The sequence below is a fragment of the Morus notabilis genome, unplaced genomic scaffold (genome assembly GCF_000414095.1).
Source record: "Morus notabilis unplaced genomic scaffold, ASM41409v2 Scaffold1603, whole genome shotgun sequence".
NCBI classification, from domain to species: domain Eukaryota; kingdom Viridiplantae; phylum Streptophyta; class Magnoliopsida; order Rosales; family Moraceae; genus Morus; species Morus notabilis.
Window position 1 is genome coordinate 18,220 of NW_010359272.1, and position 26,763 is coordinate 44,982.

Genomic DNA, 26,763 nt, shown 5'->3' on the forward strand with positions numbered 1-26,763 from the left:
GAGGAGGAGGTGGTGGTGGTGGTGGAGGTGGAGGTGGTGGAGGTGGTGGAGGAGGTGGAGGTGGTGGTGGTGGAGGAGGAGGAGGACTTGAAGAGCAGTCTCCCATCGTTATAGAGAGCACTTCTTAATACAAGTTAGGTGATATGTAAGTAAAAGTCAAATGATGTATTGGATTTTGCTAATTTATTTCCTTGGTAGAAGAGTTTAGGGCTAAACTCCTCTTTATAGATGTTTAAAATCTTCTAGTGCTTCAGTGGGTTCCTTATGAGGAAGTCACATGATTCCCTATGTCCTTCCACTGAAATGTACTATATATATAGCTACTTTTGATTTTGGTTTTTCTGATAGCTTGTGAGCATCGTTTCTTCCTATTAATTATGTACCATATATATGTGTATTTCATATATCGTATCTCGTTTATATGGTTTTGTAATATCCAGTAAGTGGTTGAGCGTATATGTTATAATTGGCAACTTCCTACGTACTAAGTGTGAATAAGTTTTTGCATGCTAAGTGTGAATAAGTTTTGCACGAATTGTTGTGAAATGTTTCGCAGAGAATATGCTATTATTTATAAAGATTAAAAAAATATGCTACTCACTTCAAATGTCAGTGTGAAGTATTTTCCCTTCTATTATTAAATATGTCCTCCTACTGAAACGTACTATATAGCTACTTTTTATTTTGGTCTATTCTAATTATTATTTGAAGCTTGCAGGCACGGTGCTTCCTATTACGTACCATATATTTCTGTATTTCATTATCATGTGTACGGCGTATGGTTTTTTATTATCTTTATGTGAAAAATATGGATTTTTATAAGCGCCATATCTTCCATATCTTATTTCTCATTTTGTGTCTCAGGATGGTATTGTTTGGTGCTTGGTTTTTTTTCTGATATGCTGATGTTGTTTCTTTCGGCCCTGTTGGGCTTGTTTTCTTCTTGTGTGTTCTTTTGCTGGCTTTGAGCCTTGTTTCTAATGAAAACTCTTTCATTAAAAGGCGGACCCAGTGCTAAAAAGACTACCGTATTATGATAGGTTTGGAAAAAAATTCAATCTCATATGTACGCGGTTTTACTCCTGAAAGAAATGTCATTTTCGAGATTCGACCTTTGGACCCCGGGTGCAAACACAAGCGCTCCCACCACGGTGTCATGGCCCGCGTTCAATGAAAACTCTTTCATTAAAAAAAAAAACACTAATAATGAAAGTAAGAGAAATATAATAGTAATGATGATGATGATGATGGCCCGCCTTCAATGAAAACTCTTTCATTAAAAAAAAACACTAATAATGAAACTAAGAGAAATATAATAGTAATGATGATGATGATGATGATGATGATGATGACAGAAGAAGAAGGAGGAGGTGGAGGTGGTGGTTATAAAATATATAGCTATATTATTATGTTCTACAGAGATCATCACACAAATAGCTAACGACCCACAAGTTGTTATGTACACAAGAGTTGTGTGAGAGACTCATGTACTTTCCTTCATTAATTAATTGCTATACGCGGTATAACCCATTGATTTTTTTTTTTTTTTTTTTTTTTTTTTTTTTCGTTTATCAATCCGAGCAACACGAATCATTAAAAGACATGTCCTTTAATGGGAATCCTTTGACAGTAGTTTTGTTCTAGGCATGTATGATCAATCAATATCAATTATGAAAGAATATAACATTGATCAAAAGTAATCACCACTACAATGTTTCAATATTCCATAGCTTTTGCAACCAATGTATTCATTATCTGTTGGATATCTAAATTTGTATCACCAAGTTAAATTTTTATCTTTGTTCTACATATAATGACTTTTAACTTTTTAGAAATATATTTTATGGCATGAATATATATATATATATACACACACACACACACACACACATTGAGTGGATGGAATTATATTAGCACTTAAATTAAGCAGCATTTTATCAGTACTCATGACACGACATAAAATTTGATATAATTCTTAGGGCAACTGCGAAACTGTGAAGCACAAAACACATTTTTTCTTTTCTTTTGTTTTTTTCCTTTTTAGTTTATTTGCATCAAAATTCTTATAATGTTTTTTTGGCTACATCCTGTTAAAGATGGTCTAAATGACTCGATCTATATGTAATTCGGAAAAAAAAAATTGAGTAAGCGATATTGAGAATTTTGAAAGATAAGATGAAGGCACGTAGTACCAGATATATATGCGCTCTCGTTTCTATTTGTTGAATTAATCTTAATATTAATCAGACTTTGCTCATCTTTATCATATATATATATATATATATATATCCTAAGTCATTTTATACATGATCGCGCAATAATTAGAACCATATATAAGAGTCAAAAAAAAAAAAAATGGAGAGCAGGAGGGACATATATTACGAAATACAAATTAGAAAAACGAACTGCTAATTCATTTATATATATATATATATATGTTTATATATATGTTTTATAGTATGCTGCGAAGCCCTAAACGTTAAATAATAAAATCAGAGGGTGCACTTGTAATGGAAGACTAAAGGTGACTAAATGGCAAAACAAATATAGGTAGGTAGTTCAAATTTCACGTGCTTACATTTACTTGACACAGTGGGAGAATATATTGGAAAATAGTGCAACATCCTTGAGATGTCCAAAGATGGATGAGTGCCATGTATATATATGCAGTCCGGAAGTGATTAGTAGTCCTCGATCAAAATATCCCTCCCTTTTTCAGGGGCAGGGGAAGGGGCGCGGGGAGAAGGAGTGGAAGGAGGAGCCGGGGCAGGGACAGTAGGAGGGGAAGGAGGGACACGGGTAGGGATTGGATCGGGGGAGCGAGGAGGAGTAGGAGGAGGAGGTGGCGGAGGTGGTGGCGGAGGTGGTGGCGGAGGAGGGGGAGGAGGAGGTGGTGGCGGAGGTGGTGGTGGAGGAGGGGGAGGAGAGGAGGAGGCGGCGGAGGTGGTGGCGGAGGAGGGGGAGGAGGAGGTGGAGGTGGTGGCGGAGGAGAAGGATGAGAAGATCCGCCGCCCATCGTTATAGAGAGCACTTCTTAATACAAATTAGGTGATATGTAAGTAAAACTCAAATGATCTATTGGATTTTGCTAATTCATTTGCTTGGTAGAAGAGTTGAGGGCTAAACTCCTCTTTATAGATGTGTAAAATCTTCTAGTGCTTCTGTGGGTTCCTTATGAGGAATTCACATGATTCCATATGTCCTCCCACTGAAATGTACTATATAGCTACTTTTGCTTTGATTGTTCTGATAAGCTTGCGAGCATCGTTTCTTCCTATTAATTACGTACCATATATATGTGTATTTCATATATCATATGTCGTATATATGGTTTTGTATTATCCGATAATTTAGTGGTTGAGCGTATATGTTATAATTGGCAACTTCTTTTTTATCTATTCCTACATACTATGTGTGAATAAATTTTTGCATGCTAAGTGTGATAAGTTTTGCACGAATTGTTGTGAAATGTTTCGCACATGACGAGAATATGCGAAACGTTCTGCAAGGGATTCTTCCCTGCCTTTAGGTGAGTTTTTTATTTTGATTTTTTCTATCCTTTTTTTTCGTTTTTATCTTTATTTCTTTATTTCTTTCTTTTTTTAATAATTTATATAACTATTATCTTAAATAAGTTAAGCGCGCCGAGCGTTAAGAGTACTGATAAAACTTTTTTTTCAATAAATATATTTGTTGAAACGATAAAATAAATAACTTTGAAACCCTAGTTCGGTCTAATATTGGTGGAATATTTTGAGCCAAATGATTAGACATGCTGTTTGAAAAAGAAAAAATAAACATTAAAGGGAGCCCGCCTCGACCTCTTTGCAAGAGAAAATGAGTTGATAATAATACAAACAGAGATACGTGCATATATATATATATATATATATATGTGTGTGTGTGTGTGTGTGTGTGTGTGTGTGTGTTTTTCTTCAAAAGAGGAGAAAATATTGAGCTTTAGTAGGGAAGACAATTAATTACTTGTTCAAATTTACAAAGGTTCAATAATGATCATGTCGCTTCTCGGGATTATAAACATCATAATGTAGTCGACATTCGACTGTATGTATCCATTCCCCGTCTCCTATCCGTAAAATCGTATTTACCAACGGGTGTGTCCTCTTGATCATGATCATGACCTTGATGATTGTGATCCTCTGATTCTTTCCCAGAATCATATTGTTCTTCATGAGAGCTACTATCGCTAGGAACATTATCATCAGAAACACCACGATCATCTTGCTCACGATAATTAGAAGATCAAGATTGAGGGTGAAGCTGATCATCTGGAGAAGGATGAGGATGAGAATTCAAATGATCGTATTGGTGAAGATGAGGAGAAGGAATTTTATGATCATGTCGAGGAGGATCACGTGGATGAGAAGTAGAAGGGGGAGTAGTCCGAGGAACATTCGGATGATCGTATTGGTGGGAAGGAGAAGGATTCAAATGATCATATTTAGGACGATGAAGATCATGAGATGTGGGAGCTGGTTTAGTAGGAGGATGATTTATTATATGATCATGTTGTTGATCAGGAGGAGCATTCAGATGATCAAATTGATGATGAGAAGGATCGGGAGAATGTAAAAGGCCGAATTTAGGAGGCCGAGAAGGCGAAGGAGTAGTATGAGGATTCATATGATTATTTTTATTAACCCGAGGAGACGGAGAAGGATTCATATCATGATGATGTCGAGGAGGGCAAGGAGGCGGGGGATTCAGATAATCGTAAAGAGGAGGACGTCGAGGAGGAGGAGGAGGAGGAGGAGATGGAGGAGGAGGAGGGGGAGGAGGATCTGGATCAGGAGACTTGAAACAATAGCAACAACGGAGAATTAGATTTCCCATATTCTTATGTACAAAACCAAGTAGAGCAATTAAAAAGGAAATAGTAGTGTGTTTTTAGATATGACTATAGTTGCATTGGTTCATCGACGCTAGATGGACCAAAAATTGGTTATATACAAGTGGAAGGATAAGTTTCAACGACATAATTTCCATTACAACAAAATATTCCTACTAAAAGCTTTCTCAAAATAAAGACAATACTTTTGATTTGTATATAATATATTTGAGAACTTTCCTTGGAGCAAATAATAAAGAAATTGGAATACCGGTAAATGGGGAAGTGCTTTCTTATAGTGGTATATTATGTACTTCACAAGCAAAGGAACGTTGATCTTCTTCATGAAGCCCCCTTTGCTTTAGTACTTTAGCCAAAATTATAATAATAACACATGAAGCGCAAAGTGATATATTTATACATTTCTTTTGGGTTTGATTTGAGCATTGGCTCAAGCTCATTTGTAGCTTGGCTTCGCCTTTGTTCCATGACTTCAAATCAAGTTGCAACATTAATGTTTTGGGGCTTTTAACGTAATAATACCTCCCACTCTTAATTAAAAATGGTAGTAAATAGCAGATTTTATGAAATTAGAAGAATCAAACTTTCTTTTATTGCCTCGGGTGCTGCACTTCCCGGTTTTATAAATAATTTACGTGGTAAAAAAATTTTATTTACATAAAAAAAAATATTTTTGCGAGTCGTAAATAAAAAATTTATACAGTAAACTGCTGTTTACTTCAAATAGTTTTAAAATTTCATATTTACTTCAATTACTTACAACCTATTTATTTCATTCTCCCTAGTTTAATCTCAATACATTTAATAAATTAAGGATTTGGTACAATATTGTTGTTACTAAAATAAGATAAGTTTGGCAAAATACCAAGGGAATAAGTCATTGGTGAATCAGATTCCTCACTAAGCTTTTCTTTCATGCGTGTATAGTACGTAAATATATACATGCATATAGCTAGCAATGACAATGTATAGCATATTCGGACCTTAATTCTATTCCGGGCTAATATGCTTCTTTCTCAAGTACATATATATAACCTCTATCTGTCTGACTACTGTCTCATTAAAACAAATTAAACAAATGATCCTAGGTAATAACGGTTGATCTAATTGGGATTGATTTTATAGGCTTATCTCAATTTAGCAAGAGTTTTTCTTAACACAACCTCGTTTGGTTATAAAGCCACTTTTTCCTTACTAATTTGACCACGTTTAATTTGTGTGTGTGTATATATATATATATATATATATATTTAACATATTAGATTACTGATTGACACAAAACTAAATACACTGTGGTTATGATGGGCATCGTGTTATTTTCACAACTCTAGCTCAAAACTTGAGTTTGAAAGTAAATTTTATGTGAGAGAGAATATTATAACAAAAAAGTTAAATTTAATTTTTTATGAGAAAACATTATAATAATAAAGTTTAAATTATGATTCGAGTCGTGAACAGAACGAGGCCTAACAAAACATGATGTACACAAGGTTTTGGGTTTTGAAGTAGAATATAATGCGATTTGGATGTCAACAGATTTTGAAAGTTACAGCAGTCCTGTAGAATAAAGGGCTTTGGAGTAAAGTGGCTAGAGATCAAAATAAGAAGATCAACTGAAGTTTTAACAAACAAAAAAAATGGAAGATCAGCTGAAGAGGAGCTAGTTGGCATGAATTGAATGTAATGTGGTTCATATTGGTTATAACATGTGGTCAAACGACACAATATGTGTGTATAATTTTCGTTCCTCGTCTATTGTTTTTCCTTCATTTTTTATAGTTTGAACTGCATCAAAAGTCTCTCTAAATTTTTGTTACGGTTTCTAATTAGCTCGTCGAATATATTGGTGATGAATAGAAATTAATAATTGTCAACGTTTATTTGTTTATTCTCTGTCCAAGTAATGTAAATCATGTTGCATTATCTAGAAAGTGTAATCCACACCATTGGCCCTCAAACTCCTTTGTAGGTAATAAGTTGATCCTTTACAACAACAACAACAACAAAAAAAAAAGAAGATTCTCAATTTGATTTAATATGTTTATTTAAAAAAAATTATAAATGGTAATTTAAGGCCCGTTTATTTCGCTTGTTCTAAATGAGAACTTAACTTGAAAAATAAATTTATGAGAAAGGAAAATAGGTCTGTTGTAGAAAATTTTAAATTTAAATTTTTATTAGAAAAAATATTAAATTAAAAAGTTTGAGTTATGATTCTAATGGTAAAACAAACAAAAACCTTAGTGTACCTCACATAATATAGAAAATGAACAAAAAAAAAAAAGGAATTCTTACATCTTTTGGTAGTGGTTCTCTCAATCGAATAGAAAGGAATGAATACCAAATTTATTTATATACCTTTCATGTTATAAATCAATGATTAGTTGCTTATGTACATTTTAATAGTCACATATTGATAGACTTTTTTAATCCTAAATTTAATATATATATATATATATAAACACTAGAAAGATAATTGAATTGTTTGCCACCAATAAATAACTATATTAAAATAGAAATGAGTACTAATCCTTATATATATATATATATATATTTAAAACATTGAAAGTTCGTCTATATATTGTTTTTTAAATCCTTTGGTTATGACTATATTAAAATAGAAATGAGTACTTAAAACATCCTAATTAAGTTAGCACCATCTAAATAATGATTATGACAATACGTTTAAGCTAGCTAACCAATTACGTTGAGACTTCCTTGGGTTACCACTATAATATTCCGAGATCACAAACCATTCGTAGCCCTCGGCCGCCTCGTTGAAATCCGTGACGCCGGGCATTTTTTGTTCTTCTGAGGAGCTTCATAGCCCGTGTTTGGTTGCGGGTACAAGTACTGCCCTTGAGTGGGATAATAAGCAGGAATAGGGGCAGAAACAGTAGTGGCAGTACTAGAACGAGAACATCGACTATTTTTGTTTCCCATCATTGTTGTATGTAGAAAGCACAAGAAGCTAAAGAAGCTATATATACATATTTATATATATCTATATATATATATATATAAAGATCAAGATATACTACAAATTATGTTTTGTTTTGCTTCTCTTGGTTTAAGAGTTGGTCCGGCCAAAGCCCCTATTTATAGAATTCACGTGAGAAATCTTCTAGTTGCCTTTGTGTCTGTCCACTGAAACAGTACTTTCGATTTCAGCCCTTTTTTTTTTTTTTTTTTTTTGCAAGCTTTCTTTTGAAGGTTGGCGGCGATAATTAGTAAATAATTAGGCCTTGTTTATTTGACTAATTCGAGTTTATAATTCAAGTTTTACTACAGTAAAAAATTCTCATAAATAGTCACATTTAACTTTTTTACTACAGTAAAAAGCTCACACATAAACTTACATCTAAACTCGAATCAGCAAACTAAAAGGCCGTTAATGTTTAGCGTACGGGTTTAATATATCTAGTCATGTGGCTGAATGATGTTTATTTGAGAAAAGAAATAGATCTGAAGAGCAGTATCAAATCGTCATGAATCAAGTAATAGAGATCAAGGAAAATACTAAAATATTATAAGTAAGAATAACGAGTACTTTAGAAACAGCTTTATGCATGCATGGGGGGATCAAAGCGAATATATATGGAATTAAGGTTCCAAATTAATAACTCAAGTTCATCACGTGATTGTACTTAATTCGTTTTTGTTCTAGACTTTTTCTTTATAACGGTATTTGCATTTCAAATAAAAGAAATACAAATAATAATTAAGACACAAAAGGCCCCAACGAGTTTAATGACTAAATTTTATCCACAGACTGAAATCAGCAGTAAAAAGGTAATGTAGTATCTAGTTATTATGTACTAATTAGAATACACATAGGCACTTTTATTTTATTTTAATAAATTAAGTGAGGACTCGGTGTGATTAATTCTCTTACTTAGGAAACATATTATATATATGTATATATATCTATATTACACGTAATATGGAGACGCTAATATTACACAATAGTTATGTGTGGAGACTTTCAAATTTGTGAGTAGCATGTCATCAGATATGTAATGTTTAATTTCCGGTTCATCTTCATGACATTATATATTTTTTAAAAATTATACAAATAAGAAAAACGAATAATTAGCATCGGAGAATTTTAAAGCATCCCAATTAACACTTACTAGAACTCTCATCCTCTCTCAAACCCGGTGTAGTGATAATCATGACATATCAATATTATCATGACATATCAATGAGGATAGTGTAAACAAACTTTGGAAAAGACTAATAGTCTTTTGGATATACGTCTTTGGTTCATATAAACAATTATTTCACGCACGCCATATTGCAATGTTTAAATTTAACATTTGAAAACAAACTTTTTATTGATGTCCCTCAACTCTCAATTAGTCTCAACGTTACATGGTTAACCAAAAAAATTTACTTTGAACGCAAAGTGAGAGAAAATTTGATGTAGCATATTTTGCTTGATGACTGAGACTAATTGCCATAATTAATTAAATAGTTAAAAAAGCATAGAAAGGAATCCCCGAGTACTCTTTAATGGGTGAGGACAAGCCCTTTTTGGCATGAATGGTAGACATAATTCTTGTGTTCCTTCTCCAAATAAAAATATGACATGTATGTGATATATTAATATTAATGTATGGTTCCCCGTATATTATTATTTTACAGCAAAGAACAGATAATCTAAGTTTAGGGATTAATATTAAACTTTGGCGCTTATATATTAAGCTAATTGGCCTTTACAAAATAAATATCTGAGTCATGAATTATTCCTTTTTTTTTTTTTTTTTTTTTTTACAAATTTACCTGTGCATTCCACCTTTTGGTTTACATGAACATGATCTTATTAATTTGTAATTAAATTCAATCTCCACAGGGTATCGGGCCCTGGATTGATTTGGAATCGGTATATATTATTTATCTTGAGAATAAATATTAAAAGTACGTATATTGTCATATATACATACATATACACACACATATTATATTGAACTAGCTAGGAAAGCGGCAACACAAAATAATAAACAGACAGTGGTTTACAAATTAGACGTAATTTTTAAAATATAACACATAGAATACACGCACATATATATATATATATATATATATATATATATTGGTTGAAGTTTCGGAATAGAAAATCCTCGAATATCAAAACCCAATAAGAAACATTATTAGTCGACGAAAAAGAAGTGCATAAAAATCTCCCCGGTAAACAACAGCTAAAAGTGCATAAAAATCCAATTGATTTCTTCATCGGCGAGAATATTGACAAAAATCCAGCGTCGAGTCCGAGCATATGCCATAATTAGCACTGGATTATTATTTTTCATAACTTGAACTTTGAGTCCTTATACTACTTTGAGCACCAAGGACAGATTTTTTTTTTTTTTTTTTTTTTTGTGATGTTGCATATATATAGTTGGTTATGTAGAGAGAGGGTGATATAAAGTTTAAAATATAGAAAAAGGCATGTGTACATAGGGAGATTCTTTGATACCCCGGTATACCGGTAAATTACATTTTTCTAACCGTTACATCTGCATACTTTTTAATTTTTACGTGATTTTATGTCGATCTAATGATTAAAAACCTGGCCTACCAGTATGTTGATGTACCAAAAAAAGTCTTGTGTACATATATATTTACTGCGTTTTGTATCTCTTGAGATGTCCTATAAATCATGCAAAGCCGTAAGATCAAAGATAAAAATGATAATAACAGTAAAAAAAAAAAAAAAAGAGAAAAACTATATAAAATCTAGTAGCTGTAAACTTATAAATAAAAAGGTCGACACATATAAAAAGTTACCACTTATTTATAACAAGCGAAGGATATATATTACATCATACATAAAGCAGAGAAGATTACCATAATTCAACTTAGCAAAAGACTAGGTAAATATATTTAGGTAATCATATGCTCACACACACACAATACTACTACGAGTATATGAGCGAGCATAGGCCGTTACATAAGTAATTTAAGCTATAGCAATCCTAATTAGTACTATGCTTTGCCGAACCTTGAGATTTCCTTCGATTATTGCCACCATATTCGGAGATCACATACCCTCCGAACCGCTCGGCCGCCGTGTTACAATCGATAACGCCGGGAATTTTCTTCAGATCAGTGTGAGCTTCGTACTCAGGTCCTTGAGTCGGACGATGACGAATAGGGATAGGCGCAGGAGCAGGAACAGGGTGTGTAGTATGCCTGTTTCCCATCGTCGTAGAAAGCGCAACAAGCTTCAAATTATGATCTACTAGCTAGATTTTGTTCTGCTTGGTATAAGGGGTTGGTCCGGATGAAGCCCTATTTATAGATAATACATAGAAAGCTTCTAGCGCCATTTGTAGGTTTCCTAAATGAAATTTACAATTATGTCCCTCCACTGAAATAGTACTTTTTATTCGGGCCCTCGAAGCCCATTGACGATGATTCAAAGAATGTTGCTTCCTAGCTAGTAGTGTGTATATGTATAAAGTGCATACCATATCATATATGCTATATATGGCCGGTTTATTGTCTAACCAAGTGGCTGAATGTTCCTCTAGGGAAAAAAAAAAAAAAAAAAAAAAAAAAAAACAGAGAGAGAGAGAGAGAGAGGTTTGATGAGCAGTATCAAATCTTCAAGAATTATTTTATGGAAACCAAGCGAAATACGACTAATAATAATATTAATAATTTGGAGATCCAAAGTAGATTTATATGATGCTTTACAATTAGTTTGGCGCCTGCTAAGCAACTCAAACAAACACTCACTCTAATTAATTTTAAAAAAAAAATAGAAAAACAAAAGTAATTAAGAGGTTCAGAGTCCAGCCAAATGGTAAACCAAACAAAATACAGAAAGTAACCTACAGAAAGGTAAACAAAAACAACCGAAAATAAACGTATCCGTTTCATTCAGAATATTTAATTAAAATTAGCAAAGCTTTTGTATATGGAGGGATCAAGGGCTAGTTCAAATTCCAAAATGACTCTAGTTAATTCACACGAGCTTGTACTTGGCCATCTTAGTTAGAAAGGAATGTAATTATTTACCACACGTATAATTAGTTAGACTATTACTATTGTACAAAATGACAAGATACTACATAATATATAGTTTTTTTTTACGTGAAAGCTTTCAAACTTGTGGTATAATAAGCAGTAACGTAATATGTAATTAATATTTATGGCCAGTACATGACATTATTGGTCAAGGGGGATCAAAATTGGTGTTTTCATACGTCGACTGTGTTTAAAATTTCATGCATGGTCTATTAACATTCGAAACTAACTTTTCATTTTAGTACGATGTTTAAGAAATCTTTTTAACCCTACTTTCAAGGCAAAGTGGAGGAATAATACTAAGTGACATCGTTTTTTCCTAATGATTGAGATTGATCGATCATTAAAACATTAAAATAAGTACATAAGAAAAAGGAATAAAATGAGCCCCCAGTCAAAGAATAATGGAAGAAGCCCTAGTTGTTGTGAACTATAAATATATTATTTTACAAGGAAGTGCTAATTATTATTTTGGGTTTTATGATTTGTTTACTAAGCGTTGCTGTTAGGCAAAGGACCATATGGCTTCATTAATAATTATTGATATAGGCGAATCTAGTATCTATAGTAGTAGTTCAATTAATTCTCGCCACGTTCACAATATAGAAAGAGCAAAAAAAGATAAGCCATGGGCACCATCAATATATACTCGTATTGTATAGTATATTAGTTTCGTATAAGTTAAGGCAAGATAATGGGAATTAGGAATCAGATACGGCCTGACTTGATAGCATTAATTCTTTTGCTTTCGATATGTATTCTAATGATGGTGACAATTAAAAGTGGCATTCCATTCATTCTCGACTAATAATGATAAAAAAATTGAGAATTCCTTAGATTTGTTAGTTTGAATCATAACTCAAGTTTTTAATACATTATTTTTTTTTATAAAAATTTAAATTTAACTTTTTTATCGTAGTATATTTTTCACATGAATTTAATTTTTATCCTAAGTTTTTAACTCAAACGAGCAAAATAAACAAGGCCTAAAAAAATGCTACTTGCATTGTTAGTCCTGAATTATGAGAATTGTTTCACTTTAACCTCTCTAACTTTTAATTTTGAAAAATTATTCGATACATTTCAGCTTCAATGTAGAAGGAAAAAGGGAGAAATGGACAAATAATCTTTTAAAAAAACTTTTCTAAAGTAAATAGCTGGTTTTAAAATATTTGTACCATATAATCATTTCCTTTTAGACTTATTTACTCTAGTAAATAATTTTTATTCACCAATAAATAAATTATTTCCTATTGAATAAGATTTACTCGAAAATAGTTTAAAACGTGCTATTTTCTTGAATAAATTTCAAAAAAAAAAAGTTATTGTAATTTCTGAAGGGGAAAAAATCATTTTAGTATTCAAGTTATAGAGAAAAGTACTCTTGGTATCCGGTGTTTTTGATAATATTAAAATGGCACCACGACGTTTGTAAAAATATTCTCCTAAAGCTAATTTTTGAGACGTAAAACGACTTCTTACCCTTCTATTTAATTAACTAAAAACTAATACATTTAGAAAAATCATTAGCTTTTTTATTTTGTTGTTTTATTTTAAATATTTTAATGTTTTAAAATATTTTCAGATTTTTTAAAAAAAATATTGATTTCTATTTAGGGTAATATTGATTTTTTTAAGATACTAAAATGATATCTTTAAAAAATGTTGAGGTACTATTTTAATATTATTAAAAATACAGGATGTTAAGAATATATTTCGTTATAATATATGGTACTAAAATGATTTTATCTGTTTCTAAAGGGAAAACGAATATGAAATTTCGTATGGACAAGAACATTTTGGCAGGCTGAAGAATATTGGGTAGGCACACCATAAGTAACGGCCTAAGAATTGGCCCAAAAGGCCTATCATCATCAACTCCCAAAAATGGCCCAAAGAGGCCCATCATATCACAAGTCACTACTCTCCTAAGAGCCGGTTCATGTGATATTAGAATTATTTTCAATTTATGTGTATTTTTTATGAGAAAAAATATTATAATAAATTATAAATTATTATTCGAATCAACAACAAATACGGGCTACTGATCTCTGCCAGGTTGTCTAAAAAAATCCAAAGTCCTCTGGATCCTTCATCCCATCTGGAAAGTCTACAATAGGTCCGTGACCGTTACCTTCATAACCGGCAAAAATAAACGACTCAGGTTTCAGTTTCACAGCTCCCAACGCAAATTAACGTTAAGTCAGATTGGTATCAGAAACCTGATGGCATCAAACGAGAGGCCCTTTAAACTTTTATACTATATATATATATATATATACATACACATAAATTTATATATATGTATATATTTAAAATCAGTATTTACATGCAAAAATGGTCAGGTGCCACATTGATCATCATCACAGTTTCTGAGAGCAAAACAGACATCATTACTGGCCGTTTTCTATGGCCTTCTTGGCGTCATTCATGTTGCCCTTAAGATTCTTTCTTTCGTTTTGGCTATAAATTCATCAAGTTTTCTCTTATCCACTTCACCCCTTGTATCTTCTAAGTTGATCTAAGTTAATCATAACTCAAGTTCATGCATGCCATATTGCATTATTTAAATTTAACATTTGAAAACGAACTTTTTATTGATGTCCCTCAACTCTCAATTAGTCTCAACGTTACATGGTTAACAAAAAAAAAAAAAAACTTTGAACGCAAAGTGAGAGAAAATTTGATGTACCATATTTTACTTGATGACTGAGACTAATTGCGATAATTAATTAAATAAGTAAAAAAGCATGGAATCCCCCAGTACTCTTTAATGGGCAAGGACAAGCCCTCTTTGGCGTGAATGGCAGACATAATTCTTGTGTTCCTTTTCCAGATAAAAATATTACATGTATGTGGTACATTAATATTAATGTATGGTTCCCCCGTATTTTAATATTTTACAGCAAAGAACAGATAATCTAAGTTTAGGGATTAATATTAAACTTTGGCGCTTATATATTAAGCTAATTGGCCTTTACAAAATAAAAATCTGAGTCATGAATTATTCCTTTTTTTTTTTTTTTTTTTTTTACACATTTACCTGTGCATTCGACTTTTTGGTTTACATGAACATGATCTTATTAATTTGTAATTAAATTCAATCTCCACAAGGTATCGGGCCCTGGATTGATTTCGAATCGATATATATTATTTATAATGAGAATAAATATTAAAAGTACCTTATATTATCGTATACATACATATATACACACACATATTATATTGAACTAGCTAGAAAAGCGGCAACACAAACTAATAAACAGACAGTGGTTTACAAATTAGACGTAAATTTTAAAATATAACACATATAGAATACACACATATATATATTGGTTGAAGTTTCGAGATAGAAAATCTAGTGCCTCATTAAAATCCTCGAATAACAAAACCCAATAAGAAACATTATTATTCGAGGAAAAAGAAGTGCATAAAAATCTCCCCAGTAAACAACAGCTAAAAGTGCATAAAAATCTAATTGATTTCTTCATCGGCGAGAATATTGACAAAAATCCAGCGTCGAGTCCGAGCATATGCCATAATTAGCACTGGATCATTCTTTTCATAACTTGAACTTTGAATCCTTATACTACTTTGAGCACGAAGGACATAGATTTTTTTTTTTTTTTTGGTGATGTTGCATATATAATGTAGAGAGAGACGGTGATATAAAGTTTAAAATATAGAAAAATGCATGTGTACATAGGGAAATCCTTTAGTGCCTCAGTGTACCGGTATGTCAGGTTTTTCTAATCGTTAGATCTGCGTACTTTTTAATTTTTATGTGATTTTATATTGATATAACGGTTACAAAACCTGACATACCGGTATGTTGGCGTACTAAAAAAAGTCTCGTGAACATATATATTTACTGCGTTTTGTATCTCTTGAGATGTTCTATAAATCATGTACAGCCGTAAGATCAAAGATAAAAATTATAATAACAATAAAAAAAAGATAAAAACTATATAAAATCTAGTAGCTGTAAACTCATAATAAAAAGGTCGACACGTATAAAAAGTTACTACTTATTTATAACAAGCGAAGCGTATATAATTACATCATACATAATGCACATGAGATTATCATAATTCAACTTAGCAAAAGACTAGGTAATCATATGCTCACACACACACACACAATACTACTACTACTATATGAGCAAGCACAGGCCGTTACATAAAAATTTAAGCTATAGCAATCCTAATTAGTACTATAGCTTGCCCAACCTTGAGATTTCCTTCGATTATTGCCACCATATTCGGAGATCACATACCCTTTCAAGTGATAACGGTGAGAATTTCTTCCTGATCAGTAGGAGCAGGAAAAGGATCAGTAAAAGGCCACCCCGAACGAGGAAAACGCCGCCCCCGAGGAGGGAAAGGCCACCCCCAAGGAGGAAAAGGATCAGGAGAAGGGGGTGTAGGAGGACAATTTCCCATCGTCGTAGAAAGCACAAGAAGCTTAATTAAATTATGATCTACTAGATAGATTTGCTTTGTTCTGCTTGGTATTAGGGTTTGGTATTTATAGATAATTCGGAGAAAGCTTCTAGTGCCTGTTGTACAATTATGTCTCTCCACTGAATTAGAGCTTTTTATTGGGGCCCTCGAAGCTGATTCATGACGCTGATGATTATCGAATAATGTTGCTTCCTAACTAGTAGTGTGTGTATATGCATACAGGGCATACCATATCATATATGCTATACAGTGGCTGATGAGCAGTATAAAATCTTCAAGAATTATTTCAAACTTGTGGTCTAAGAAGCAGTAACGTAATATGTAATTAATACTTATGGCCAGTACATGACATTATTGTCACGGGGCACCAAATTTGGTGTATTGATACGTCGACTGTGTTTAAAATTTCATGCATGGCCCATTAACATTCGAAACTAACATTTCATTTCAGTACGATGTCGAAGAGGTATCAACCTACTTAGGTAGCAAAAAATAAATATTTTTATCCCTACTTTCAACGCAAAGTGGAAGAATAATACTATGTGACAGCATTTTTGCCTAATGATTGAGATTGATCGATCATTAAAACATTAAAATAAGTATTAAAAAAATAAAATAAAATGAGCCCCCTCTCAAAGAATAATGGAAGAAGTCCTCGTTGTTGTGAACTGTAAATATATTTTTTTCCTTTTTCTAGATAAATAATTTGCCACATACAATGTGTGTTGTTCATACGTATTATTGTACAAGAAAGTGCTAATTATTATTTTGGGTTTTATGATTTGATTACTAAGATTTGCTGTTAGGCAAAGGACCTTATGGCTTTATTAATAATTATTGATATAGACGAATCTAGTATCTATAGTAGTAATTCAATTAATTCTCGCCATGTTCACAATATAGAAAGAGCAAAAAAAGATAAGCCATGGGCACCATCAATATGTACTCGTATTGTATAGCATTCTAGTTTCGTGGGAATTAGGAATCAGATACGGCCTGACTTGATAGCATTAAGTCTTTTTCTTTCGATATATATTTGGTGATAATTAAAAGTGGCATTCCGTTCATTCTCAACTAATAATGACCAAAAACTGAGGCTGGTTTCGTTAGTTCGAATAATAGTTTACGTTTTTGGTATGGTATTTTGTCTCATAAAAATTTAAATTTAACTTTTTATTACAGTGTTTTTTTCACATAAATTCACTTTGTATCCTAAGTTTGTAACACGAACGACCAAAACAAACGAGACTTAAAAAATGTTGCTAGCTCTAAGTCTCGAATTATGAGAATTGTTTTACTTTAATCTCTCAATTTTTAATTTTCAAAAATTATTCGATACATTTCAGCATCAATATAGAAGGAAAAAAAGAGAAAGGGACAAATAATCTTGTTAAAAAAAACTTTTCTAAAGTAAATACGAGGTTTTAAAATATTTGTACCACATAATCCTTTCCTTTTAGAATTATTTACTCTAGTAAATAATTTTTATTTACCAATAAATAAATTATTTACTTTCATAAATAAATTATTTGCTATTGAATATGATTCACCCTAAATAATTTAAAACGCTCTGTTTTCTGTGAATAAATTTAAAATAAAATGTTATTGTAATTTCTGAAGGGGACAAAATCCTTTTAGTACCCCTTATTATAGAGAAAAGTGCTCTAATCATCTTGTGTTTTTTATAATATTAAAATGGTGTCTTGATGTTTGTAAAAATAGTTTTTTTATATCCTGAAGCTAATTTTTGAGACGTAAAATGACTTGTTACCCTTCTATTTAATTAACCAAAAACTAATAAATTTAGAAAAAAAAATCATTAACTTTTTTATTTTGTTGTTTTCGTTTAAATATTTTAATGTTTTAAAATATTATAAGATTTTTTTAAAAACATATTGATTTCTGTTTACGGTTGAACAATACATATCCCAAAAATCAATTTTAGATATTAAGAAGATATTTTTTTTAAATATCGAGATACTATTTTAATATTATTAAAAATTCATTGTATTAAAAATATGTTTCATTATAATATATGGTACCAAAATGATTTTATGGAAAACGAAAATGAAATTTTGTATGGACAAGAACATTTTGGCGGGCCGAAGAATATTGAGTAGGCCCACCATAAGTAATGACGCAAAAGGCTTATCATCACCGACTCCCAAAAAATGGCCCAAAGAGGCCCATAATATCACAAGCAACTACTCTCCTAGTGATCTCCGCCAGGTTGTCTAAAAATATCCCAAAGTCCTTTAGAGCCAATCCAAAGTCTACAATAGGTCCGTGATCATGACCTTCACAACCGGCAATAATAAACGACTCAACTTTCAGAACACTTTTGCGCTGTGTAATTTTTGTTTTTTGTTTTTGTTTTTCTCTTTAATCTCCTAGCCGCTGATCATTTTTCTTACTTGGTTGTGTGAGAATGAGGCAAAGGATTCAGAACACTCTTGCTGCTCACCGCAACAAGCTTGTTTCTCTTCTCTCCAGGTTCATTAATATATGTGCACATATAGATATATGATACATATAACATGCATGTTTGCATGCATGGCTAATTAATTATCAAGATATTTGAACAAGATATTTGAAAGAAAATTGTTAAATATGATCCTTAAACTAAATAATCATTCGAGAGCCGCTAAAGGGCCCTTGAACCAAAAGATTCTGGGAGAAAGAGAAAAATAGGTCAAGACTTAATATGAATTAAAATTAATAGGCTAATAGTTTACATAAGGCAATAAATAGGTCAAATTACTGTTTTCGTCCATAACTTGTCTGGTTATGAACCATAACTTGACAAGTTATTGTCCACAAATCATGATTTTTGTCCATAACTTATCTGGCTATGAAACATAACTTGACAAGTTTGTCTATAACTTATCTGGTTATGAATCATAACTTAACAAGTTATGGCCTATTAATTTCTATAACTAAAAGTTTGTCTATATACTTCCTTAAGCTTTTCATATTAACCTATTTTCTACTATTTCCGTTTTATTAATTTATTAAGTTTAAATATGTCAAAGCCTAAATATTGCATATATGGCCATACTTTGTTATAATTTATTTTAAAAAATAAAACTAACTGTTTGCATGTTATAATGTAAAGTCAAAAATCTGACACACGCTAAAGGTGGTATTATTATTTTCTATTTTATTTTCTTTTAAAGTCATTGTACTATTTTAAGACGTACTCTCTAAAAAAATCGATTATAAGCATACTGTGCTCAATCGGACACTCCTCTATTTTATAGACACATATATAAATAAATATGTAGTGTGACATTTAAATGTTGCAGTACTCTAATTAATGAAGAATTTTTAAAAATGTAACTACCGGTTTTAGTCTTTTAACAATTTATAAGACAATATGAATAATGCAGAAACATAAAATAAAAGAACACGAGAGAAATGGTATCACGGTTCGGTAACACCCTACTCTGCGGGGCCGCGCCCAGATGATGAACAATCCACTAAGAACTCTTTTACAATTCAATCGGACTTAATCTACCCGAGACTCCCTCTTTAAGAAGATGCCTATGAACTTACAATTTCCCAATGGACTTGAACAGCGAGATCCCCTCGACTTTTTAACATTGGAATCCCTCCAACTAAGTTTTTCTCTCGAAAAACACTCAAATCATCTCTCTCAATACAAATGCTCATCCTTGTCTCACAACCCAGTAAAAACTCATCAAGAGGCATACAAAAACTTAAGGAACACTTTCAATAAATAAGCAAGCTGTGAATAGCTTGACACATCTTCAATTAATTCACTGAACCACATCTGTTGCAGATCTTGTTGCAACAATACTGCAACATAGCTATTACGGCCAACTTTTTTAAAACCAGACGAATCAATCTTCTTTAATTCTGAAATCTTCCCAAAACTGATAAACAAACCTGGACACGTTCTTAGGCAACATAGAAAGATCATCCAGCTATGAAATCTTAATCAAGAATCAATCAAATCAATTTTCCATCTTTGACTCAATGGTTGACTTAGAAAAATAGAACCTAAAACAAGTTTCTGGATTTTTTGAAACCTGCCAAAAGAAACTTGCTAGCTGCATAGACATTTCCAAACACAATCATCCCAGCAAAACATTCCCAAAATAATGCCAATCAAATCCGATTACAATCAATACACAAATTGGGAAACGAATCCCAACAATCTCCCCCTTTGCCATTGTTTTGGCAAAACTAATAATAGCAACTAAAACACAATACTTTTTGCCCCAATCAAATTTCCAGACTACTTACTCCCCCTTTTTGACAAAAATAAGCCAAACATTCTAGAAAATGAGCAACACCTTCCTGCAAATCGCTCCCCCTGAATCCTCCACGAGTCATACTCCCCCTGAATATGGTATTCTCCGATGCATATTGCTTTTATCACCTATCAAAAACTTGAAGTGACCATTACCACAATACTCAGATTTATTAGTACATGCTCTAAAAGAAGTATAAGTCCCAAGACACCTTAAATCAGATTTCCTTACCCACACACGTCTAGGAAATTTAATTTGCACATCAATCTTTCCTTTAGGTGTCCTTCTTGTGAATGCGAAATTTGATGGATTAATAATCATACCTCTTTTTAAAGCATTCAAGTATTTGTAACATCTAGGTCTAATGTGGCCAGGCAAATTACAATAGTGACAGATAGGAACGAACCTCTTTGTTGCTTGCTGTGTTACAACAAACTTCTTATCTAATCTTACCCGAGATTTCTTAAAAGACTACATCATAGTACTGGCGGCTCTTTTCATAAAGACAGTCTTCCCAGAAATTTCTTGACCCTTGTAGCTAAGGCCTGAATGATCACCACAAGTTTTTTGTTGTGAGAGTAAGTGATCCAATTTTGATGTGCCCGAGTTTAGCATCCTTAAATTCTTCTGGGTCTGCTCCAATTCGAGTCTGGTCTCAGCAAGCTTTCCTTGATGCTTTGTTACCAAGATTTCATAATTTGTTGCAGCCTTCTTTAACTCATCTCTTCCTTTGATAAGACACCAACTTCATCTTCAAGCGATTTGTTTCGTTTGCAAACAACAAGCCATTTGCTGTACATCTTCTTATAAGCCTCCTGAATCTTCCCAAGGCTTAGGTCATCATCGTCACTGTCATCTTCAGTTTCATCCTCAAAATCTGTATCATCAACAATTCCACTAGAGGTTGTTGAAGACGTTGTTGCAACAGACTCTGTAACAACATTATCAGTGAAAAATAAATTTTTATCCGAGAATTCATTTCTTACAGTGAAAGCCACATAATTGCTTGTGTGATCATCTGCATCCTCTTGATTTTCGTCCGAATCATCACTCCATGATGCCGTGGCAGCCTTATTTTTCTTCTTGAGAGTGTTTGCACACTCCATTTGAACATGTCCAAATCCTTCACATTCTCGGCATTATATTCCCTTTTTTCTTTTCTTCTCGTTGAGAATTAAAATTCTTCTTTTGAGAATTTTTGTTCTTTGAATTCTCTCCAAATCTCCCTTTCTTGTTGATCTTTCTCAGCATTTCATTGAATTTTTTGGTGAGTAAAGTAAGAGACTCACTCAAGTCCTCATCTTCGTCGGTCTCATCTTTGGTGGACATCTCATCATAATCTGCATTAAGAGTAATGCCTCTACTTTTCTTTTTAGCCTTAAAGTTCATCTCAAAGGTTTGAAGATTACCTATGAGTTCATCAAGTCTCATCTTCTCCACGTTTTTTGCTTCTTCGATGGCTGTCACTTTGTAAGCAAAACGTGTCGGAAGTGATCTCAATGTCTTTTTCACCAATTTGGCGTCAAAATATTTTTTTCCTAGGGGGAAGGCTTCGTTGGCAATATCACAAAGCTTTGAGTTGAAATCGGCAATGCACTCATCCTCCTCCATTCGTAAACGTTCAAAGCGAGTTATGAGCATTTGAAGCTTTGAAGCCTTCACAGTATCCGTACCTTCATGCGCAGTTTGAAGAATGTCCCAAGCTTCTTTTGAGGTTTCACACGTGGAAATCAATTTAAATTGATTAACATCCACAGCATTGAAAATGGCGTTCAATGCTTCTAAATTACTGTTTGCTAGCTTGTCCTCATCGCTGGACCATTTCTCTTCTGGCTTAGGGACGGTATTACCTTCATCATCTTTAGTTGTTGGATGAGTTCATCCGGTTAAGATAGATCGCCATGCCTTCTCATCAATAGCTTTAACAAAAGCTTTCATGCGAGCCTTCCAATAGGGGTAATTGACACCTTTCAGAAGCGGTGGTTTGTTCACAAATCCTCCTTCTCTCAAGACATCCATTCCTGCAAAATCAACCAATACTCCACGACCTCACCAAAATACACGCCAGTGACCCGCTCTGATACCAATTGTAAGTACCGGTTTTAGTCTTTTAATAATTTATAAGACAATATGAATAATGCAGAAACATAAAATAAAAGAACACGAGAGAAATGGTATCGCGGCTCGGGAACACCCTACTCCGCGGGGCCACGCCCAGATGATGAACAATCCACTAAGAACTCTTTTACAATTCAATCGGACTTAATCTACCCGAGACTCCCTCTCTAAGAAGACGCCTATGAACTTGCAATTTCCTAATGGACTTGAACAGCGAGATCCCTTCGACTTTTTAACATTGGAATCCATCCAACTAAGTTTTTCTCCTAAAAAACACTCAAATCATCTCTCTCAATACAAGTGCTCACCCCTGTCTCATAACCCAGTAAAAACTCATCAAGAGGCGTACAAAGACTTAAGGAACACTTTCAATAAATAAGCAAGCTGTGAATAGCTTGACACATCTTCAATTAATTCACTGAACCACATTTGTTGCAGATCTTGTTGCAATAACACTGCAACATAGCTGTTACGGCCAACTTTTTCAAAACCAGACGAATCAATCTTCTTTAATTCTGAAATCTTTTCAAAACTGATAAACGAACCTGGACATGTTCTTAGGCAACATAGGAAGATCATCCAGCTATGAAATCTCAATCAAGAATCAATCAAATCAATTTTCCATCTTTGAATCAATGGTTGACTTAGAAAAATAGAAACTAAAACAAGTTTCTGGATTTTTTGAAACCTACCAAAAAAAAACATGCTAGCTGCATAGACATTTCCAAACGCAATCATCCCAGCAAAACATTCCCAAAATAATGCCAATTAAATTCGATTACAATCAATACACAAATTGGGAAACAAATCCCAACAAAAAATATCGAGTTACTAAATTTTTTTTCTTTTGATAGGCATGTTGCTGAAGGAAAAATGATTCTAATATGGTTCATAATGGTTATAACATGTGGTCAAACGACACAATATGTGTGTATAATTCTCCTTCGCCGTCTATTGTTTTTCCTTCATTTTTTATAGTTTGAATGGCATGAAAAGTCTTACACTAGATTTTTGTTACGGTCTCTAATTAAGAAGTCGACTGTATTGGTGATTAATACAAATTAATAATTGTCAACGTTTAGTGGCTTATTCTCTGTCCAAGTAATATAAATCATGTCACATTATCTCGAAAGAGTAATCCACACCATTGGCCCTCAAACTCTTTTGTAGGTAATAAATTGATCCTTTAAAAAAAAATTATCAATTTGATTTAGTAATGTGTTAAATTTAAAAAAATAGAGATGGTAATTTATGACTCATTTGTTTCGCTCCTTCGAAATGAGAATTTAAATTGAAAAGTGAATTTATGTGAAAGGAAAACACGTCTATAGTGGAAAATTTTAAAATTAAATTTTTATGAGAAAAAATATTAAATTAAAAGGTTTGAGTTGTGATTCAAATGATAAAACAAACAAAAACCTTAGTGCGTCTCACATAATATGGAAAATGAAAAAAAAAAAAAAAAAAACTAATTAAGTTGACACATTCCGAACAACGACTATGACTATACGTTTAAGCTAGCCTATTAATTACCTTGAGACTTCCTCGGATAATATTCCGAGATCACAAACCCTCCATAGCGCTAGGCCGCCTCGTTGAAATTCATGACACCGGGCATTTTTGTTTTAGTAATGTGTTAATTTTCAAAAAATAGAAATGGTAATTTAGGACTCATTTGTTTCGCTCCTTCAAAATGAGAATTTAAATTGAAAAGTGAATTTATGTAAAAAGAAAACACGTCTATAGTAGAAAATTTTAAATTTAAATTTTTTTGAGAAAAAATATTAAATTAAAAGGTTTGAGTTGTGATTCAAATGATAAAACAAACAAAAACGTTAGTGTACCTCACATAATATGGAAAATAAAAAAATAAAAAAATAAAAAAAAAAGGGAAAATTCTTTCATCTTTTTTGGTAGTGGCTCTCTCAATCGAATGGAAATGGATTAATACAAAATTTATTTATATACCTTTTATGTTATAAATCAATAATTACTTGCTTATGTACATTTTAATAGTTACATATTGTTAGATTTTTTTAATCCTAAATTTAATATATATTGAAAGATCCGTTTTTCGGTTGGTGTCACAAAAAGTGTTATAACACTTGTTGTATCACAGATGACAAATATGTGTAGATGGATATATATATATATATATATTTTTTTTTTTTATTCAGCAACAGCAAATTATAAGTGCAGAAAGATCAACAGAAACATAAAAGACACAAGGAATTAATATCGCAATTCGGTGTGCACACTTATATCTGCAGGGCAACGCCCAGACAGTGAACAATCCACTAAGATAAAGAGATTACAAACACCAATCGGTCTTACACACTCAAAGATGCCCTCTTCGATGTTGTCGCTGCTGTGGAGAATCCTCTTAATGGCCTTGTTCAGCAAGCACCACCCGTCTTTAAAAACTTTCTCCCAAAGAACCATCTTTTATTTTTTTCACTCAAAGAACATCAAAACAGCTTTTTTCTACATAATATTTTACTCAAAAAGCACTACCATGTTCATGGCTGTAAACCAAATATGTACACCCAAAATTGGTCTATAGTCCCATCTATTCTTCCACCAAAATCACCATAAATAAAACAATTTCTCCTCCAAAGATTCTTCCCATAGATAGAGCCCATCAATTAACCACCAAAAGTTAAACCAATCAGCTCCATATTTACTTCATGTACAGCACCTTCCAAATCATTCATCAATCAAGCCAAAAACCACTCCATGTACATGAAATCTATATATATATATATATATATATATATATATATATATATCTCAAGAATAAACTAAGCTTATACTCCACGTGATTAGCTTTCCTCCATCATTAATTCGGATTTGCCAACCATTCCAAATACAGAATTATGCAGTACTTTCCATTTCTACATACTCTTCTCGGATGTCTCCTTCAAAAAAACTGATTTTCATCAAGAAAAACATTTCATATTTGAAGCAATCAAGCAACCAAAATCGCCTCTAATCTTCTCTATAAACATAAGTTGCCAAATGTACCTGTTTTAAAATACAATCAATGCCAACAAATTGCCAACTAAAATCCTAACATATATATACAAACACAAGAAAGATAATTGAAGTATTTGTCACCAATAAACAACTATATTAGAATAGAAATGAGTAATCCTTTTATATCTGTAAATATATATATATATATATTTAAAACATAGAAAATTCGTTTCTATATATTATTTTTCAAATCCTTTAGTCTTTCCTATTATATTCCTGATATTATATATATATATATAGTCAACCTTTGATTTTCATATGTCTCTCCTAAGACGCTATATACATATGATTCTTACAAGCGGTAAGATCAAAGATAAATAGAGGGATAGAAATTAGGGACCTTTAATATTTGAAGCAAACATCGACTCATATATAAAAGTACAACATATTTATAACATAAGCGGCCAAAGCATATTACATTTATAAATATGAAAAGCAGAGGAGAGCAAGGACTAAAAGGTAAATGTGCATGACTAGGTGATTAAATATCATGCTCAAACTCTGTATACACATTACATCAGATACATCATTATGATCAGTAAGCACGGGAACAGTGATTACTATAACTTTTTTTGTTTTTTAACAAATTCATTTTTTTTAAATAAATGACGAGAGAAAATAGTTGAATTAAAGTTACTTGAAATATCTTAATTAAGCTAGCCTACCAATTACCTTTTAAACAACGACTATGATTATACGTTTAAGCTAGCCTACCAATTACCTTAAGTACGACTATGATTCCGAGATCACAAACCCGTGTTTGGTTGCGGGTACAAGTACTGCCCGTGAGGGGATAATACGCAGGAATAGGGGCAGAAACAGTAGTAGTAATAGTAGTAGAAGGAGAACATCGACTATTTTTGTTTCCCATCGTTGTATGTAGAAAGCACGAGACGCTAAACAAGCTATATATATATATATATATATATATATATATATATATATATATAAAACAAAATATATA

At 32.4% G+C, this 26,763-nt stretch overlaps 2 protein-coding genes across 2 annotated transcripts in view; one reads left to right on the forward strand and one right to left on the reverse strand.

Annotated features, from left to right (window-relative positions):
• The window catches only part of LOC112090796 (rRNA 2'-O-methyltransferase fibrillarin-like), a 4,703-nt gene extending 1,679 nt beyond the window's left edge, over positions 1 to 3,024 (forward strand). The window contains exons 2-3 of the mRNA XM_024162914.1: positions 4 to 97; positions 2,720 to 3,024. Of these exons, the coding sequence (XP_024018682.1) occupies positions 4 to 97; positions 2,720 to 3,024 (399 nt within the window). The remainder of the gene's footprint in view (positions 1 to 3; positions 98 to 2,719) is intronic.
• Positions 3,025 to 4,263: 1,239 nt separating this feature from the next.
• LOC21386814 (leucine-rich repeat extensin-like protein 3) lies at positions 4,264 to 4,854 on the reverse strand. Its single transcript, XM_024162916.1, has one exon. It carries the CDS (start codon positions 4,852 to 4,854, stop codon positions 4,264 to 4,266), a length of 591 nt encoding a protein of 196 aa, XP_024018684.1.
• Positions 4,855 to 26,763: the final 21,909 nt, after the last annotated feature.